At 42.8% G+C, this 22,025-nt stretch overlaps 1 protein-coding gene and 1 long non-coding RNA gene across 3 annotated transcripts in view; one reads left to right on the top strand and one right to left on the bottom strand.

Annotated features, from left to right (window-relative positions):
- The window catches only part of st14 (ST14 transmembrane serine protease matriptase), a 57,970-nt gene that overhangs the window by 1,211 nt on the left and 34,734 nt on the right, over positions 1–22,025 (top strand). Inside the window, exons 2-3 of one of the 2 annotated variants that reach the window (XM_015948977.3) lie at positions 19,280–19,433; positions 20,777–20,931. In XM_015948977.3, the coding sequence (XP_015804463.1) occupies positions 19,280–19,433; positions 20,777–20,931 (309 nt within the window). Of the gene's footprint in view, positions 1–19,279; positions 19,434–20,770; positions 20,932–22,025 lie in introns of both variants that reach the window. The other variant, XM_015948976.3, reaches the window with a different exon arrangement.
- On the bottom strand, positions 3,635–5,155 carry LOC139070057 (uncharacterized). Its single transcript, XR_011520709.1, has 2 exons — positions 4,606–5,155; positions 3,635–3,875 (listed from the first exon to the last, which is right to left on the bottom strand). It is a non-coding gene; the product is annotated as an uncharacterized lncRNA (long non-coding RNA).

Here is a 22,025-nt window from a genome sequence, read left to right as displayed (position 1 = left end):
CATCTTGGAATATGTCCGTGCCGCCAAGGTAGACGGTCATTTAGGATAGTCAGCTGACTTCATTCTTGGTGCACATCCTGTTGCTGAATCTAGATCTGACCAACTGCAGCAAGCCCAGATCATAACACTGCCCCCACAGGCTTGTACAGTAGGCACTAGGCATGATGGGTGCATCACTTCATTTTCCTCTCTTCTTACCCTGATGCACCATCACTCTGGATTGGAACAGGGTCCATCTGGACTCATCAGACCAGTTTTTAATGATGCACTGGGCAGTTCCTAACCCAGTTTTTGTCATTTCTGCAGTCTCCTGAGATGTTTTCTCTGCTTGATGCATGCTAATGATCTGACCCTTCTCAAACAGACTAACACCTTTTCCACGACCACCAGATGTGTCACATTAGTGTTAAAAATCAACCTATAGACATTAATAGTTACATTTTGACACCAGTGTTAGCTTAACTCTCTAAAGAGTTCATTTCAGTAACACAAACACTACAACCAGTGGTTAGGGGTTGTATTAACTAGTCGACTAGTCGACTTCACGGCTCTATAGTGACTTTTTATGCCTGTCATCGACTAGTCGCTGTCACGTGATAATGACTGACAAGATGCAGTCCTCCAGCAGGTGATGAGCCCCTGCGTCGGGAGGCAGAGGCGACACGCTGTGCCAGAGCGTCGGTACTGACACCGGCGGTGAAACGGACATTTAACCAAACTGTGACCTTTTCCCTCTTGCAATTTTACCTTCCCCTCACCCCCATCCTAATCTTAACCAGTTTGTGCATGCAAAGCTCTGATCGTTGACGCGCTCCAGACATCTGCGTCCTGAGCACCGCCAAATCAGGTGTCACCACCTCAAAAACAATTTAAACACGCGATCGTTCATGTCGGCTCATTTCCTTTAATGTTTTCTGTCTGTTATTTGTGCCTGATGCGTTTCGCTGCTGCGGAGCGAGGCGCATCACCTGTTTTGTTCTCCGGTGACGCACCCCCAAGATTCCACTCTCCGCTCCGCTCCGGCACGAACTCTGCAGCAAAAACGGTCCCGTTGTAGTCGGCCGGCGAGCAGCGGCACTCCTCTGTTTTTGCGGTCGGTAGATCTTTTAGAACTGCAGTTCAAAGGTAACTCATGAGGTGAATATGAATGAACCCAGGTAGCAGTTTCTCTTTAGGATTGAGAGGAGATGCAGGAAGATAATAAACAGGCAGGACAGAAAAATAGTCAAATAAAAAGTTAGTTTTTGTACCTGCTGGTTGCAACAAACGGACACCATTGAAGGTAATCAGAAGTGAGGAACAGAAAATGAAATAATTATTTTAATGTTTAGAGCAGCAGGACCTCTGAGAGGCTGCAGGCGCATCAGTGAGTTTGCGGCCGCTGCGCAGGGGGAGGGGGGAGAGGGCTGAAGCAGAAACTACCGTTGTTAAAATAGATGTGTTTAACTTAGAAAATGTGGGTGCAATTTTAATTGTCAAAAACTCCAGCGAACCTACCGACCCCCCCCCCCCCCCCCCCGTGCCGCTTCAGGTGTATGACGTCATCAACGACTAGTCAAAGTCGACTCAATTTTCATTACTTGACTGTCGACTTTAAAAAAAAAATAAGTCATGCAACCCCTATCAGTGGTGAATATTCAGTCAATTTTACACTCTTTAGAGTTAGGTTCAGTTATTAATCAACACCATGAATTAATTAATTTAACTTCTATCAGTGTGTCATGCCAGAAAGCTACCAACCACTCTGTAAAACACTTACTAAAGCCTAGTTTAATGCGTCTGCGTCGGTGCAGAGACACGCAACGCCATTATCCATCCTTGCGAGGGCTCTCCAGCAGATTCACAAGGACTGATGGAGTCGAGCCCACTTTTCTGAACATCCGTCAAGAGACGGAAAACACAAGCTTGTGATTGATCATGACTAGGGCTCGACCGATTTATCGGTTGGCTGATTAATTGGGTAGATAGATTGCATTTTTCGTCATTGGCGTCGGCCGATTAACCTCTTTAGTAGAGCCGATTTAAAGTCGGGCACCTTCGCGGGCAGCCCACTGCTGCTGGAAGCCGGTGAAGGACCCCAATCCAAAACATTGGAGTAAGCTCTCCCCACCTGCTGGGAGGGCTGCCATTATTGATATATTTCCCTTTTCTGACCACCAGGGGAGCTCAACAGGCACATGGGGGCGTGGTTTTTAGGGGCGTGGTTTGTAGTTTGCTGCGGCTGCAGCTAGGTATTATTGAAACACTGGGGGTGTTTCTTAATGCCAAGGAACCTCGCCTTGATGTCTTGGCCCTGCCCCGGTTGCCTAGGAGATACGTCATCAGGAGCCGCCAAGACGTGTTCCAATCGGTTCCAATGTTCATGTTCTACCGAGGCGTGTGTTCTCCGTTTGTTAGCCGTTTAGCTAGCTGAGCGAGGATACGCGGGAGGTGTCTTGTAGCCTAGCCTTGGTCAAAAATTACCCACAATACACTGCGGTATTTTCCAAAGGATGGCGGATCAGAAGCTGGCAGCTACTTCGGGGGCAAATTTCAAGTTTAAAAGTAATTCAGCTAATTAAAATTGTTTTTTTTTAGATCAAAAGAAGTTATCTATGGTTGGTTAGTTGCTTAGTGGTTGCAGCTTCGGTTGCTAGTGGGTAGTAACTTACTTTTATATTATATTTAATTTAATAAACATATACACAATTTAAAAAGTAAAAGGCTTGTTATATATTAATATAGAAACTAATACATATAAAATATAGCGTTATCTCCCGTGTCACATGATGTTACGTGACCGCCGTGGAAGCCGCAGTCACGTGATGCAAGTCTGTTCCATTTAACCGTTTTCTTTGACCGAGGAAGGACAGTGTCCTCGTAAGCAAGGCACCTGGCCTCGCAAGACATCACCTTGCAAGGCAAGGCGCCTTGACATTGAGGAATACCCTGGGAGTATTTATCTCTGAGTAAAAGGTAAGGCTTCTCTTGTGTGTTTCAACATCCTACAGTTATATATTTAGTGTGAATTAAAAGTAAAATATGAAATAATAATTAGCTGAGTGAAAGAAAAAACGAGCCGTAAGAACCGCCGGCAACCGGCAGAATGCTCATGTGTATCGGATTTTGGTATCGGCAATAGAAAAACCAATATTGGTCGACCTCTAGTCAGGACGCTGCTTTCATTAACAGCGATGCCATTGCCCCCTCCAAAAACAGAAAGTGAGCTGAAGAAGAAAGCAGCCGACATGAAGCAGCTTGAAGAATACCTCACAGAAAAACTCTGTGAAAACCAGTGATGCACCGATATGAAATTTTTGGGCCGATACCAATATTCATATCACTGTTATGGCCGATAACCGATATTTGCCAGTACCAATATGCTGACATTAGTGCTTCTAAAATCTGTAGATTTTGTACAGAATGAGAAAGATTAAAGCTGAATTTACGTTATTATGTAGACACAACACACACATTTACGCTTCTGAGATGATTACAATTAGGGCTGCAACTAACGATTATTTTCATAATCGATTAATCTGTCGATTATTTTTTCGATTAATCGATTAATCGGTTTGTTATTGTTTAGCTATTTAACCTATACAAGTGATGGATGCATTTCAGTTAAGAACAAAAAAACATAAGAGAATTGTGCAGTTGACTGCAATCTATTTTATTGCACATGAACACAGTCAGCAGTATAAAATGAGCTAAACAGTGCAAAATATCAGTCCAGAATAATTTTTAGCATTAGCTGGAAGCCTGCTCCTTCCACCATGGATAGTGGCCTCATGTCTTTTACCAGCATGTTTAGAATAGAGTTTGTAAGTGGTATGAATTGCTGGGGGGTGAGTGTCTTCTTCCCCATGTAGTTGTCCATCGTTGCTTGTTTTTTTCTGCATAAGAAACACAAATAGACTGAAATAAGTACGTATATAAAATAAAGCAGCACACACACACTACAACACTAAATCAATATTATATTATTTGAATTAATTAACAATATACAGTGATCATTTATTTTGAGGGTTACGTTCTACAAAATAGCCCGCAACAGGAGATATTCAGAAAAAAAGTAAAACATTTTTACTATTAAAAAGCTCTAAGTAAGAAGCTCATGAGGTTTTTACTTTGAGTCGGGAGTGTTTAAATTAGCCAGATAAATGTGAAAAATGTTTATTTTGTGTAATACTGTTTAAGAAACATGATAAAAATGTGTTGTGAGGCGTTTTACAGCGTTAGATAGTAAAACAGCCTTTTAATAGTAAAAAAATGACTTTTTCTGAATTTCTCCTGTATTTAAAAATTGAAAGTGTACAACTATGCCGTGTTATATTCACATGGACACAGCTTGTCTGTATATTTTTCTCCGCGGAGTTGTCCTTTTTTGAATGAGGAACATAGTTATGGGTTTGTGCCGTTTTTCTCTTAACGAGAACATTCTTATAAACAGACGTGCTAAATTTGGCAAGCGCATGATACACAACACGGAGGAGATTCACGATTGCATCTAGTCAATCAGAAGTAGAACACCGTAGACTGACGCGGCAAAAAAACATGTTTAACATCCACTATAACGAACTCAGCTAAAACACTAGTCCAGCTTGTTTATTTTCTGTTACTTACCGGGCTGGCTCTTCCAAATGACGGCTCACTTGACCGCGGTGCTCTTCCTCTGCTGCATCAGCCCCCACATGCTTTCGTCTCAAATGTGCTCCCATACTCGTGAGGTTTTTGTCCGGGGTTTCTCTTCAGTTTTGTCGCTTCTATTTTTCTTCCGTATTTCCTCTTGTTCCGCCATCTCTCACAGCAAGATGAGCGTCAGTAACGTGTTACGTCATGAAAACCGAGGGCACCCATTGGCTCATTTCTTCTTCTACGGCTCCACTGGTAGATCAGTGGCTCATTACTGCCACACACTGGCGGCAAATTTAACAGCTTGTAACCGATGTCAGATTGTGGTAAAAAATAGAGTTTATGCGGTAAAATATGATTATTAAACAACTAATCGATGACTAAAAAAGTTGTTAACTATTTTAATAATCGATTATAATCGATTAAATCGATTAGTTGTTTCAGCTCTAATTACAATCACTGTCACATGACTAAAACAAATACACAACACTCTCCACCCTTTGAAACAGATAAACAAATGGAAACAAGATGGAAGAAATATCTGTTAATATCGGGTCAGTTTTATTTATCGGACCGATACCGATGACTAACATTGGCCGATGACGATATTGTGCATCCCTAATATAAACACAATAGCAAATGCACCATCTTGGACTGGATACATGATCCATTCCATCTTTTCTTGTAACAGGATACCCCAGAACAGCGCTACGCCCTCTGTTGGCCTGGCAGGGCAGTTCGCTAAGGAGCTGCTTCCCAGGAGACGGAGAAGTCTGAGAGCAACGCGTCTCTTCCTTGTGGAGTGATGGTTGTTGATTAGGAAACACTCCTTTTTAACACTCGAGTTTGACTCATGTCGGTGTTCCATATCAACTATGTCACTTTAGTGTTAAATTAACTATTCTTAGTGTTAAAGTGGACCAACACCCCAAAATTAATACTTGTGTGTCCATTTTCCTTTTGCAGTGGCGGCTGGTGAAAAATATTTTTGGTGGGGCTGTGCTATTTTTTATTTTTAAACAAACTTGTGCTTTCTGAGCTTTGTGCACAACTTCACTATTTCCTGAATTAAGCACAGCTCTTTTATTTCCTGTCTTACATCATTGGACAAACTGATTAATCCAGGTGTGTCTGACTATTGGCACGCTGCCTTGCGGACCAAGGTTGAAAAATACAGCATTAAATTGCACATAAAATAACACGACCATAAATGGTAAATAGGCAATGCAAGAGGCAAGTAACAAAAACATTTTGTTTAATTTCAACATTTGAGTGAACACCAAAAATTATGAGCAGGTCACTGTTACAGTAATGGTAGTAAACACTACTTAGACAAAACACCAGAAATTTACACTGTTAAATATTTCTGGAGTGTTGTGCCAAGGTCAACTTTATACAAAGATCAAGTGGATGCATTTGTGTGTGTGTGAGACCTCATTTGTACAGAAATTTTGCCCTTCTCTCCTTCTGAGTGGCAAAGCTCTCGATTAGCTTTTTATTGAAGTCAGGAATGTTTGTGACAAGCTTTTTTTTTCCATGGAGAGCATGGCAAGAGCATTCAGCCCATCCTGTGTCATGGTGTTCCTCAAGGAAAGTCTTAATCCTCTTTAAAGTAGAAAAGCACCTTTCTGATTCGGCTGTGGTAATGGGTGTGGTGACAAGAATCTTCTTTTGCATGGCTCAGGATGGTGTGAAAAACCTGTCATATGATAAATAAAAAACAACAGATAAGTACATAGGAAACACTTTCATAGGAAATAATGTCATCAGTATCCTCTTACAAATGTCATTTTTCCTAGTTTTTGGGACAATAAAACATTTCTGATTCTCAATCAGATGTTTTTACATTTGAGGTAAAAACATCTAATTGAGAATCAGAAATGTTTAATTGTCCCAAAAGCTGGGAAATTTGTTTGCTGCAGCAGAAGTGTAACAAGTAAAATGGAATCAAATTGATGTATGTACAAATTTACATAAAATACACATTTACATGATTAAATATGTATAGTAAGTATGTGTGTTGAAATTAGTTTTTACAGTTATTGCACATTAAACATGTTATTAAACAAATGTCCCGGTTTGTGGGACAACCAAGGATTTCTGATTCTGATTGTCTTGTTCACAGAAATGTAATGTACAGCTTACCTCTGCACCCAGCTGCTGTTGTTCCCTGCATGGCAACGTTAGCTCTGCCTAGCATGGCTAGCTTCACCGTGTTGTTGTCCATGTGTGCCCGGGATGACTCGTGTTTCTTCACCTTCTCAGAAAAATGTTTCATGTCTGTAACTCCTGACTCATCCATGCCTTATCTGTCCCAGCCGTTTTGAATAACAAACACGGAAAGCAAAATAACGCATTAGCGTGATTGCATCCAGCTAGCCAAGCCTTCCTGGTGTACCAATTTTGGGAGAAGCCTCGTGTGTACAGTTTACCTCTCTCCTTCTCCTGCTGGCTTATCTTTACGTCGGGCTGATCTGGTCCAAGCTCTTTGACATTAAGTTTTTCCACCATAGTTCTCCTCTCGAACGGATACTGGAGAAGAGACCGAACTGAATTCAGTGGCTGCTGAGATCCGGTATCCATGCTGGTTGTAGGCTCACCGGCGGCGTCCATGTTACATCTGCGTCACGACCAAAAACGACTCTCCGAGTTCTACCGAACACCAACGAAAGCCTTGGCGGTAGCTCTATCGCCCATCATGCTTCTGAAACGTTCTGAAACAACGTCGACGCTGATTGGATACATTCCCATTCCTACCCTTTGATATTCTTGTCAGCAATTGGACAGCTGGTCTCGTCCTGTTTGGGCGATTGAAAAACAGCACACAGCCTCCACCGCTCGGCAGAGACCAATATATATATATATATGGTTTATTTTTGTTACAAAACACACAATTAACTTAGAATATGTGATTATTGTTAATTTTATTTATTTATTTTTTTTGAATAAAAATTAAAAACACGGAAAAACTGGGAGGGCGGCGCCCTATCGCCCTCTACTGGCCAGCCGCCACTGTCCTTTTGTTAAATATTTTCCAGGAATAAACCAAGCTTTGCTGAGTTGGAGTCTTTCCTGCTGATCAGCGCCACCTAGCTTTCAGCACGGCCCCGACTGGCCAGTCTGAAACTTTGTGAATTGTCAGGCAGTAAAAAAAAAAACTAAAGCAAATCTGATAGTTTGAGTTTGGGAATTTACCGTTGCTCAGAGCCAATTCATGCTAGAAGTAATAAAGTTCTTGTGAGGATGTTTTACTTCTACAACAAATAGTTTAATCAGAAAATAAATAATAAATAATCTGTAATTGTTATAGCATAATTCTAATTATTATTATTTTTAGATAAAACCAGAATTTGTCTTAAGTGGCATTGCAGACTGACACAAGAACCACAAATGTGTCAAATCCCACAGAAGCACAACTCCACTGTTAGGTGATCCCATGGCCGAGGCCTTGTTGTGCACTAAGCTCTCAATCAGAGTCTGAGTCCTGGAAATAGAAGCGTATGGAAGCATCTTATTGGACGCTGTGCCAGGGCTTGTGGCGGTTCTATTGACACTAATGGATGTTTTGATGCACATCTCTGTGTGTTTGGTCTATTTTTTCATGTGTCAGCTTTTCAAAAGGAAGGGAATACAGAATAAGAGCCTGCTGGGTTGCTGAATGTGACAAAATAAAAATATTTTTGTTTTGTGATCATTTAGAGTCTAAAACATCATTTTAATAAACTGCACAGCCTTGGCATATCATTAATTGCAGTCTGAGTAATTCTGCACTAATATTTAACGACAAGAACTTTTTTCAATTATTGTGCAGCCCTAGTTTTTTACTTTTTATTGAAGAGTGTCCCTCTCTCTCAAGGTTTGAGCACTTTAAAGTTTTGCAAAAATGTAAGAAATCTCCCGTCTGATGTTTATATCTAAGATGACAAACCTTAGGATTATAAGTCAGTAAAATAATCATAAACCTGAGAAACTGCGATGGACTGGCTCTCTGTTCAGGGTGTACCCCGCCTGATTGTCCATTGACCGCTGGAGATAGGCACCAGTCCCCCCCGCAACCCTACATGGACAAGTGGGTTCAGAAAATGGATGGATAAACCTTAGAAATCTCTGCAATTTAAAAACAAAGATGTTTCCTACACCGTGTAGCTCACTTAGTTGGGGTTAAGTACACACAGACGCCCTTCTGTGCTTCTCAGAAACGGAGTAGCTGCAGGACAATAGTCGGATTTGAAAGTTGTGTCATGGTTTTTAGCCTACAGTCTTGGTTTGGTGCAATCATTTACACGATTAATAATGCTGACTCATGATCAGATCTGAAAGCTGTCACGAGCACGCTCTGCCTCACACTTCTTTTAGAGGGAAACGGCAAATGTTAGATCTTATTTTCATACGTTTCAGATTTATTGGAAATTTTACCTCAGCAGAAGAGAAGCTGTTTGAGTGGGTAACAGCAGAGTCTGGCTTTCTGTGCAGAATGACAAGGTTTCAGTTGCTGACAGGATCTGTTAATGCTGTCTTCTCATGGGAGAAAACTCTAGTTTAGTAAATGTGTACCTAAGAGCAGGACTGAACCGTGACAGGATTGAAATTTAGTGTTTGGGTTTGGAAGGCCCATTTCTCAGCAGGAAGAGTCGTCATACGAACAGCTGTTGGTTTGAAGCCAGCTTCAACAAAACTTTTGCAGAAGTGCCCCTGGGCATGGCAGTGAACCACCCGCTTCCCTTGCTCTGCTCATCTGTGTTAATGCGTGCCTGTGTCTTGTGTAATAGTGTTTAGAGCAGTCAACGGGACCATAAAGGATCTATTTAAAACCAGTCAATAATTCATTTACTTCACCTCTCTGGCTTCTGCAAAAGCAGCAAAACAAACTTTAATTAAAGGCAGAATTCCTTGAAGGAATATCGCATCGCCCACCATCGTTCATGCCAGAGTTTTAAACCAAATACCATCGTCGTGTTCAGAGATGATGGAGTGAAAGTTGCTTTGGTCAACATTTAAAGAGCAAGTTGCAGGTTTTTATTTCATATAAACTGCTGTCCAAAAACATACTATTTGAGATGCTTATTGTGGGTATTTGTTTTTACAAGACATAAAAAGTGGCCAAATCTTACATAACAACGGAGAGTTTAAGCTAATCCTAGTGTGGCGAGTAGGTAGATTTCGGGTAGAGAGGTTGTGTTACGGAGTCGGTGTGTGTCCTCACAAGTTTTGGAAAGCATTCATTTTTCTTAAAAATAGTAAACTATAGAGCTCCGGACGTCACGTGACTCTCAGAGAGTAGACGCCATGTTGGCAGGCAACAAAGGTAAACAAAATGAACGGGATCGGCTTGGATTTTACTCTGGAGTTTACTTCACACTTAAAAACCGAAGAAATCGTTTTATATAGTCAGAAATTAAATAGACTAAACATCTCCAACCCTTACTATGCCCCTGGGATACTTTTTAAAAATGCCAGAAGCTGTCGGAGCGGACCTGGCCAGGGAACGCCTTGGAAATTCCTCGGAGGAGCCTGCCCAAGTGGCTGGGGAGAGGGAAGTCTGGGCCTCTCGACTTAGGCTACTGCCCCCGCGACCCGACTCCGGATAAGCAGATGAAAATGGATGGATGGACAAATAACATAGATTTACATGTAAGAAGTTTAAATAGAGTGCTGTGCTGTTTGAATGTATAAACTGAACGCCAAGTCTGATTATTTTCCGTGAATAAAATAAAAATGTCAGGCAGGAGCGTCTCAGGATCTGTCTGAGATCTGTCTCGGTGAGACAGATAATAGCAATCCAAAGTGCTTTTTATGTGTGATCTGACAATTGATCAACCATTGCTTAAAATTAAATACAGCTTAGCCGGTTAATTGCTGCGATCATAAAACACGTAAACGGCAGCACGCAGAACTCACGAGGCAACGTTTTACGTGACGTTTACTTGTTGCTATGAGTAATAAGACAGAAAAAGCCACGCCAAAATAAGTTTAGGAAGCCCACTGAGAATCGTAATAAAAGCATTTAAAATAAATACCATACACAGTTGAGGAAACGTTGGTTTAAGTACCTGATATGAAGTGGTCGCTGCATAAGCGAAAACCTTTACTCTCGGGATCCCACAGCTTCACTTTAGCCCGGTCACTAGCGCGTTTTATTACAATGATCCAGCATTTGCGGTGCTCCGGATCTTGGGGAATCCTGTAGATGGCTCATTCCTTATGTCATCCGTGTCTGTTCTGCATCCTGGGGCACAACAGGAATCTACCATATTTCCCATTTGTTTGAGTTTTCTGACAATAACAAATAGTCCAGCTGCGGGCTTCTGCCTGCCAAGATGGCGCCAATTTGATTTGAACTGTTGCATGCCGGGTGAAGTGACATCAACTCCTGTAGCTCTATAGTGTTTGTGGAGGCTACAAACTCCGGTGACATGAAGTCCGCAGGTTTCCAAGTAAGAGAATGAACGGCACTATCTTCTATTCCTGGTGCGTTTTGGGCAGCTGAAAACATGGTTGTTTGTGGTGCACACTTCAGAGGGATTACAATCCCAGTGATGTGACGGGAATTCAACATGCTTCCATCCTCCAGAACCCCGTGGCGGAGTTTTGATTAAAATACCTGCATTCTCCTAGTGCCCGGATCAGGTCGGAACCAGCTCAGGGAGGTCTAGGCTGAGCTCCAGAACAGGATATGAGCTTTTAAAAATTCCTATAGTGGGCCAGGGAAACTGGTTTCTGGGTCGGAACCGGCTCAGAACCGCCCACCCAAACCTCCAGAAGGGTATGGCATGGTTTTAAAAATTCATAACTAGCCAGGGAAGCTGGTTCTAGGTTCTAACCTGAAGTTTGCTCTTTAAGTGTGATTTCCTGAAATACGTCATGCTTTAAATAATTCAGCTGCTTCTGCAGTAGGTGTAGTAAATAACTGTTAATTAACTTAACAGTGGAATCCGCTGAGTTTTAGGTAGAGCTGTGTTTGCTAATTTAGTTAGCTTTGGTGACTATCTTGAATAGGTTGGACACCAAGATTATCTGGAAGGGGCTTTAAAATCCACACAGTGGATCATTAAATAGTTTACTAGCTGTAAAAAAAGACTAGTCTTTCTTTTGGCAGTAAACAATTGAAAGAGATGAGTCCCTCTTTCCCTGCTAAAAATTAGCGCTGGACAATAATTCAATAACGATATATATTGATCGATAGATGTATGCACGATAGAAAATAGTGGGTTTTCTATTAAAACCTCTGGGGTTAATACTAGAGTCAAGGCTTACTCCATCCATCCGTCAGTCCGTCTATCCATTTATCCGTTTATCTGGAGTCGGGTCGCGGGGGCACCAGCCTAAGCAGGGAGGCCCAGATTTCCCTCTCCCCAGCCACTTGAGCCAGCTCCTCTGGGGGAATCCCAAGACATTCCCTGCTTGCTGAGAGACATTGTCCCTCAGGCGTGTCCTGGGTCTTCCCTTGGGTCTCCTCCTGGTTGGACGTGCCTGGAAAACCTCACCAGGGAGGCGTCCAGGAGGCATCCTGACCAGAGGCCTGAGCCACCTCAACTGGCTCCTCTCGATGTGGAGGAGCAGCGGGTCTACTCCAAACCCCTTCTGGATGACCGAACTTCTCACCCGATCTCCAAGGGAGAGCCCAGACACCTTGTTGAGAAAACTCATTTCAGCCACTTGTATCCACGATCTTGCTCTTTTTGTCACTACCCAAATCTCGTGACCTTAGATGAGGGTAGGAACGTAGATCGACCGGTAAATCGAGAGCTCTCTTCACCACGATAGATCGGTTCAACGCTCGCAGTATTGCAGACACGGCAGCAATCCACCTATTGATCTCACGCTCTTATCTTTCCCTCATTGATCAAGACCCTGAGATACTTAAACTTGTCCTCTTGGGGCAGGACCTCGTCTCTGACCCGAAGAAGTCATTCTACCCTTTTCTGGTTCAAAACTTACTCCCAACCAATCAAAAATACAGACCCAGGCACGCTCCATCACCAAACCCAAACAGACAGCAAGATGTTGCAGTAAAGAGAGATGGAGGAAATTGTCCCTTTTTAAAGGTTACAGTAATTCACCAGCATGATGACATTTTGGTTGGTGGAGAGGGCAGTCTGGGCCTCTCTGCTTAGGCTGCTGCCCCCACAATACTAGACAAGCAAAATAAAATGGACGGGTGGATGGCTGCTGATTTGGAGGCTTTCTTGTCACCTCCTGGAGATTTTACTGTTGTGACCCTAGGGCAAAGCTATAACTTTCTGAAGAGATTATATATTCCAGGAATTTCCCTGGAAGAAATCCGTGATGTGGGATATCTGGTCAACCCTCCTTAACCTGTTGCCTCCAAAATTCATGAGTGCTGCTGGTGTTCAGAGCTGCATTTCACTGATGTTATCATGAACTCAACGATGTACTGCTCTGTACCGAAGAAGAAGATGCTGCCATCACTCTGTGCACTTGGTGGTGTTAAGAGTTAACGTATGGGCCATAAGGAACCTTTATTTGTTTAGACTGTAAATGTTTGTTGGTGAAGTCCATTTGTGGTGGTGGGGATGAGAATCCTGACTGATGGCGTGAGGCTGCTTCCTGTTTACATAGTGACTGCTTCCTGTTTACATAGTGACTCAGCAGAGCATTCTGTGAATACTTCTTTAGATGAGCCTGATTCTACTTCTCTTTGTGTTTTAACCCACGTTTTAAAAATAGCCCCGCTGACTGAGTAACTAATATCTCTAATCCCTCCGTGATGCAGCTATGTTGATGTGTGGAAGCATTTATGGACGGTTTTGTTCAGTCTTACATTTTACGCTCATTTTAAGGCTTCTGGAGTTCAATGCATGTTTTCGTTGTGCAGTGAATGATTGAGGTGGGTCCCTGAATCGACTTATTTGTTCCAAACCTTCGACCTCCCATTTCCAGACTAAATGTATTGGCCTGCAGTGTACAATACTGTAGGGTTAATGTTACCAAACACCAGAGTTTGTTCCATCTGAGATAACAGATCCAGTAAGGAAACCCAGACTAATGTCTCCATAGTTCATCTCCTCCTAAGGCAGGGGGCTTTCAAGGTGCAGCTTGTGGGTGATTTGTGTCTCTTTAAGTGTCACTCTTCGTTGCTATCCAAGAGTGGTGGAATTTTAGCTCACCATAATAAAACTGATGCAGATAAACACATCGGAAAACCAAATAATCGCCTTAAATTAACTGAAGTTATTTTGTTTTTTCAAGCATGTTAAAGCGTTCTAGAGCTGAAGCACCCAGACAATGCAATAGGAACTTCACTTTCTTGGCACGTAAACAGCTCAGTGGAACTGATACCGCTTACTTCTGGAAGTGATGACACCATGGGACCAGTCTGCTGATAATATCATCACCACATTTAGCATGTGGAACACCAACAAACAGTGCAGCATGTACCAAATAAGCTGTGCTGTAGTGTTGTTGTTAGACACTCCTTTGGCCATTGTGCATATCTTGTTCTCACTCTGTCTTCTTCACTCTGGCCAGCGTGTGTGTTTACTAAATGTGTTGCTATAAGCTACTGGAATAATTCCGACACAAACTGACTCATGTCGCCACCGACCGTACCGAAGTGGAACAAACGTTATTGGTGAGCTTGGTATTCTACCGTACAAGTACACGAGGATAAAGGCTCCTAGCTTATTCCCTTGGATCGACCTGCATCGACTTAGATGTTCATGTAAATGACTGTTTTAAAGGAGACATATTGTTGCTTTTTAAAATTATCGTAGTTTAATGGCAAAACACATTCGTGAAGATTTTTGCATAAAGTCACTCGTATAAAACAATGTCACCAGTTCTATCATTGACATTTTAAGAAACTTCCACAATGAGCTGTTTCAGGGCTCTATTGCAGGAGAAAAGCTGTTGCTGGCCACACCCACCCATCCTCAGGCTGTAATTTTCCTTTTTGTTTAATAACTATATTAGACTGGGCCAGATGTTTATCACAGTAAAAAAGAGGAGCTACAGTCACATCTCTGCTTTCTCTACCAGCAGCGCTATAGTCAAAGCTCTCTGACACATCGGAAGTATTTAAAGTAACAGTTCCCTGCTCCTCCACCCTAATGGTTGAAAATGATTTTATAATTGTCGTAAACAACCCTGCAGCAGCCTGCTGTAGCTAGCGCTAACAATAAGCTAACACTAACATGAGCCGACCAATACTGGAATGAACCACGAAGTAAAAAAATCCACACTGTTGGACAACAAATATTATTACTTACAAGTCCAGTTGCAACAAAGCCAGATCATCATCAGTCTGTGATTTTGTAGCCTCCTTTAGCTCCCTCAAACTAGCGTAGGCCACACCAAAGTTCTCTCTGGTTTTAGCTCTTTGCTTCAGCTCCAAAGACATTACTTTTTTACTATCCCTACAAACTCTATGACGTCGACATAAAAGCCAACTTCTTTTTCTTCTTGTTCTTTTTAATTGACAATCGGCAAACTGAAAATGCTAGCTGCTAGCATAACAGCTAAAAGGGAGCCAAAGTCATGCCCATCTACTTCCGGACCATGGGTCCCAGGAAGAACAGAAAAATGCTTCAGCTTCATCTACTATCTCTCATTGTCATTATATAACATTGTTTCTTTGATTGAGGCAGACTCTGGATATACCACTATTGGAAATGAAGTGAGACGATATGTATATTGGATATACACTCACCTAAAAGATTATTAGGAACACCACACTATTACGGTGTTTGACCCCCTTTTGCCTTCAGAACTGTCTTAATTCTACGTGGCGTTGATTCAACAAGGTGCTGAAAGCATCTTTACAAATGTTGGCCCATGTTGATAGGATAGCATCTTGCAGTTGATGGAGATGCATGGGATCCACATCCAGGGCACGAAGCTCCCATTCCACTTCATCCCAAAGATGCTCTATCGGGTTGAGATCTGGTGACTGTGGGGGCCGATGTAGTACAGTGAACTCATCGTCATGTTCAAGAAACCAATTTAAATTGATTGGAGCTTCATGACATGGTGCATTATCCTGCTGGAAGTAGCCATCAGATGATGGGTACATGGTGGTCATGAAGGGATGGACATGGTCAGAAACAATGCTCAGGTAGCCCGTGGCATTTAAACCATGCACAGTTGGCACTAAGGGGCCTAAAGTGTGCCAAGAAAACATCCCCCACACCATTACACCACCACCGCCAGCCTGCACAGTGGTAACAAGGCATGATGATCCATGTTCTCATTCTGTTTACGCCAAATTCTGACTCTACCATCTGAATGTCTCAACAGAAATTGAGTCATCAGACCAGGCAACATTTTTCTAGTCTTCAACTGTCCAATTTTGGTGAGCCTGTGTAATTGTAGCCTTTTTTCCCCTATTTGTAGTGGAGATGAGTGGTACCCGGTGGGGTCTTCTGCTGTTGTAGCCATGCTTTGCTGCATTCCTCGGTTGTAACGAGTGGTTATTTCAGTCAAAGTTGCTCTTCTATCAGCTTGAATCAGTCGGCCCATTCTTCTCTGACCTCCGCCCACAGGACTACCGCATATTGGATGTTTTTTCCCTTTTCTCACCATTCTTTGTAAACCATAGAAATGGTTGTGGGTGAAAATCCCAGTAACTGAGCAGATTGTGAAATATCCAAACTGGCCTGTCTGGCATCAACAACCATGCCATGCTCTAAATAGCTTAAATCACCTTTCTTTCCCATTCTGACATTCAGTTTGGGGTTCAGGAGATTGTCTTGACCAGGACCACACCCCTAAATGCATTGAAGCAACTGCCATAAGATTGGTTGATTAGATGATTGCATTAAGGAGAAGTTGAACAGGTGTTCCTGATAATCCTTTAGGTGAGTGTAGGTGCAAAGCAATATCAGAAATCCCTAGTTGTGTCCCATATGCACCCACACGTGTTTAAAATGCCAATATTAGCAAATAAAACTAGGCACCACACTGGTTGCAGGACAGACAACTCTTAGAATCTCTTATCAACCTGAAACACGTCATGTGGGAGGAAACCGGAGCATGCATGGGATGAACCATGAGGTGTTTACCAGAGTATAGAAACCTGACTGAGAGACTGGAAAACTATTCCAGATGTCATGTTGTGTTTTTAACCACATGTTTAAGAATGCTGAGATCAAGTCATGTCAGGAAAACTCCCAGTTTCGCTGCACGCTGTTTTAAATCATATATTCATATCATAAATGCAAATTGTTTTCTAAAATGTCGGTAGTGGTGTTACTGTCACTGCACATGTCTAAGAGATGTATGGATATGTTGAAACTACAACGAAACTTGCAGCACCTCCTGAGGGTATGAGTGACTTTTTTCACCACACCTCCTTTGCCGTGTTTGCCACCCATCAGACTGGTTAGACCACAAAGGGACGCTCAGCGACGGCCATCTGCAGCATTGCTAATCAGAATGTTTTCAAACTTCAACCCACTCTCCACCAAAGTGTATAAACTATAATCTAATGATTATTTGAGGAAGGATTAACTGTTCAAAAATGGGATGACGCATTTGTCTGTCTGGCAGTGAAGAATGGATGATGATGAAGAGCATGTAATGGTCTTATTAGGCTGTGATCGGGGGTGATTGATAGAGTAGAACCTCAGGGCACTTGCTGACCCCGTATCTAATGGTTCCCATCGTTCTGGCCCATGATTGCTGTTACAGATTCCAATTAGAGAGCATGTGTGGAAGCCTGAGCCGGGCAAGAATGGGCCTTAATTGCCATGAGTTATCATCTAGACTCATGTAATTGAGCCCCCATCTTAAGGGGCAGCACATCTGACAAATTGATTTAATACCAAAGTGATTCTCCTTCCCTAATGGCACTCGGGCCTCTTCACTCATGCGGCCACAGGCACTGAATTCATTGTGTGTTGATTACTAATCAGCCTTTTCTCTCAGTCCACCCTCTTAAAATAAGCCACACACACACACACACACGCACACACACCGTATTGATACGCTTCTTAAAGCAGCACACATAAGCATATCACTCACACGGTCATGCAGCTTTCTGGCTGCATGTGCAGCATGTAACCATGGAGCTGTGAGCGCGGTCGGCCCGCTGCTGCTACTAAACAGGTTTTTACAAACGAGCATCTCGTCTGAGCTTGTCTCTCTTGAAAACAAGAACAAGGTGTGTCTCCTCACTGCAGCTGACCCGCAACAAAAAAAACTACCTTCCTTGATGACACTGAGCTGATTTGCTGCTCAAATCCTTTCATCAGCTATTCTGTTTTTGGATATATTTACTAATCTGTGATGGTGACATATCAGTCCTTTTAACTTAGGGATTGTGCACACAGTTGGTTTATTCCGAGTTCCCTGTTCCAAACATTCTCCAAATGTTCCGGTAGGTCCTCATTGCTGGAGTTCTGATCTGAGTTATAAGAAATGTACTCTAATGTTTTAGAATAAATATACTTTTAACTCTTAACTTTTGAGATACATTTCAGATAGGCTAATCTCTGATTAGACCAATCATGTACCAAAAGCTTGGCTTTTTTGATCTGTTTATTTTATTGTTCCAGGAACTAAGAGCACATAACATAAATAACTAGTTCAGTTAAAAATCTTTTTCAGTCTTTTTTAACCAATCACATTCAGGTTCTGATCTAGCATTGCAGCTGTCTTGGTTAAAACGTGAAGATGCAGCATCACAAAATCTGAAGCAGTCATTAAGTGTGTGTCCACCACTGTCAGCATCTTAAACCATAGCTCTGCACAACTGACGCGGTTAAAGCCACTTTTATGTGCTTTATGGTCAGGTGGCTTTGGTGGCCATCTTGCATTTGGCTCCATAGTTTGATCAATTGTTCTCATGGACTCGTTCTCAGGTGGAAAATGAGGTCAAAGGTTAACATCAATTTCCTGTTTTGGTTTAAGTTTTTACTATCTCTATGATAATTTACTGATTATGTTTGTTTTGCATGTTAAATTTGATCACATCCACAAGTTAAATAAAAATTAAATTGTAAAAAAAATCTAACATTTACTTGGGTGTGCTATGGGGGGGCAATGACTAAACCAGGGGTAGCTATAGCGCCCCCCCCCCACCCCCCACCCCACCCCCCCACCCCCACCCCCACCGGTGCCACCAACGGTCTCAAATTCCATTTAGTAAGAGAAAAACTTTATTTTCTTTATCTTGGTGAAGCTATAATTAATTAAACGGATAAACTAGTAGTAGCACATTCAACGTCAAGGAAAGTAAAAAGTTATTATCAGGAGAGGGAGAATGTTTAAGTGGTTAGCAGCAGTGTGCTAGACGATGGCCCCCTCCATGAGGCCACCACAGCTCAGCAGAACACCATTGTAGCTTCTTCTGGGGAGAAAAACACTTAAGAGAGAAAATAAAGTTAGTAAAGTTTTGTTAGAAAATCTCCTTCTCAGGGTGAATTTAAAAACGTTTGTCGTTTTATATGGTTAAATCTGATTGTTTTCCACCGATTTCCTGAAAATCAAGGATCTGAGCATCCCTACCATTATTATTATTATTAATAATAATAATAATAATAATAGTTGTGAATATAGTGTCTTTAGATTTGTTCATCTCTCTGAGGGTCATTGCACAGCACCCACCCAGTTTTACATATAAAACTGCTTCAGTATTTAGTTCACTTCATTCTGAGCCCACAGCATTGGATAGTTGTTTACCTGCTGTTATTTTCTTCTGCATCAGGTTCGTAATGGTCAACACGAGAGCGTCCAATTCTTACCATCCAGTGGTGGAAGTGTCCCGGCTAAGGGGAGAAAAAACAACACCATAATTGGTGTTCTTGTGGCTCTTCTCGTCCTCGCAGCAGTTGCAGCCGTCCTCATCTGGTTTTTTCTCTGTGAGTGTTGGCACCTTTGCTCATCTGGAGGGGTTGCTTGAAGTCCAGCATTTTTAGAGTTTTCTGTGGGCATAAAAACTGCACATTTAAATGAGAAATGTAAGCATTTGCATTGGTGCTGGAACAAAACGGAAATAAAACCATGAAGTGTAAAGTGGATCGTTTCACTGGTGCTGTGAAGGCAGGGCTCTTTGTTAGTCGAATGTAAGAGTGGCATGTTTGACTTTAATTTCCCATTAAGTGTTTGTGCGTTTGACAGCTCTAACAATCTGCTCTTACTAATGCAAAGGAGAAAATGTCACACACACACACACACGCACGCACGCACGCACGCACCTACACACACACACACCTACACACACACACACCTACACACACACACACACACACACACCTACACACACGCACCTGCACAAACACCCACATACACACACACACACACGCACCTGCACAAACACCCACATACACGCACACACCTACACGCACACACACACACACACACACGCACCTGCACAAACACCCACATACACGCACACACCTACACACACACACACACGCACCTGCACAAACACCCACATACACACACACACACACGCACCTGCACAAACACCCACATACACGCACACACCTACACGCACACACACGCACACACACACGCACACACACACGCACACACACCTACACACACACACACGCACACACCTACACACACACACGCACACACCTACACACACACACACACACACACCTACACACACACACACCTACACACACACACGCACACACCTACACACACACACACCTACACACACACACACACACACCTGCACAAACACGCACATACACGCACACACACCTACACACCTACACACCTACACACCTACACACACACACACACACACACACACCTACACACACCTACACACACACACACACACACACACACACACGCACCTGCACAAACACGCACATACACACACACACACACCTACACACACACGCACACACCTACAAGCACACACACACACATACACACACACGCACACACCTACAAGCACACACACACACACACACATACACACACACGCACACACCTACAAGCACACACACACACACACACACACACACACACACACACACACACACACACACACACACGCGATAAAAAGGCATCTGAAGTAAGCGCAGTCTTGATTCAAGTGACTGAGAGCTAAACTTTCTGCTGTGTGAGATTGTGTCAGGGTCTTTGTGATTTTGCATGTTGTTGATCGGTCAACTTCTCTCTCTCTCTCTCTCTCACTCTCACTCTCACACTCACTCACTCACTCACATCCAAGTTAAAGATCCTGCCCAAAATGCCACCCTCAGTAGGTCACAGAGACCAGCTGTCCAGGTGTTCAGTGGACACATGAAGCTGTTGAATTTTCCGTATGACCCAGCACTCGAGGACACCAACAGTCAGACGTTTCAAGACTCTGCAGAGATATTACAGGCACAAGTGAGTATAAACCCCCCAAACGTGTATATTTTTTGTTGCATGCATTTTTCCAGTAATAAAGAACACTTGGTTCTCTTCGTGTAGCTGTAAATGTTCACGAGTGCTTTCTAAATGTTCCTCCCAGTACACACATCCTGCTTTAAGCACATTTGAGTGGGTGGAAGAAGGAGAAAAGGAAAAGAAACAAAACTTTGTGCATCACTGAGTAATTTCTTCAAAAACACTGGAACTGGAGATGTTAGCAGCAGCACTTAGTAGCATTTTGATAACAAAAAGCCCCCCACTCAAACACTCAAACACACTGAAACATCCTAATGAGGCGGTCGAGCGGGAATTAAAGATGAGATGTTGTGGGTAGATGATAATTGTTAGAAAGCTTTCTGATGTGCAAGATTTGCACATAGAACATGAAATAGAAAATCTCAAAGAGTAGAAGACGTACCTCACTGTAAAGGTGACCAACCACGCTTTCCAACGATGTCTTGCCAAGAGGCATTGTTGCAACTAGGGTTGCAGCGATTAACCGGCTTGACGATCAACCACACTGTGAAATGCTGCAGTTAATCCACCGTTCAGACTTCTCCTTCACCGCTGAAAAAACCGTGCTGGAACCAAATGGTGCGATCCGCACAGACATCTGGAAAGGAACAGAAGTGCTTGAAGTCTCCTTTGTGGCACCCGCCTTGCAACTACATTGGGACCCCCTCCCCATTATAGAGTAGGAAATGTTAGTCCACCTGTATGTGGCGTTGCCGGGCTGAGTGCTGGAGATCTAACCTGAAACAGGTGGGTTGAGTTGGATTTGGGCTAACGAATTAACTGGTCGCGCTCAGACAGCAGAGGGAGAGAGGGATGGACCGAGAATGCACCTCAAGACACAGGACCCGTTATTTCTCCTTGTTGATTTAAGACGTGTTTAAAAACTCTGGTTCAGGCGGGAGTAGACTGAGTGACGGCGGCTGTGAGGATCCAGTCTGACTCTTGTTAGGGACACGGAGGAGAGAGGACCAGAGAAACAAAAACAACATTGTGCCACCCTGTAGAAGCTGTTGTTAAAGTTTAGATTTGCTTCAGGACGATAAGTTGCTGTTAAA

Source organism: Nothobranchius furzeri, chromosome 5 (assembly GCF_043380555.1).
Source record: "Nothobranchius furzeri strain GRZ-AD chromosome 5, NfurGRZ-RIMD1, whole genome shotgun sequence".
NCBI lineage: Eukaryota > Metazoa > Chordata > Actinopteri > Cyprinodontiformes > Nothobranchiidae > Nothobranchius > Nothobranchius furzeri.
Note: the sequence above shows the minus strand (reverse complement) of the source record. Positions and strands in the feature narration are given on the sequence as shown.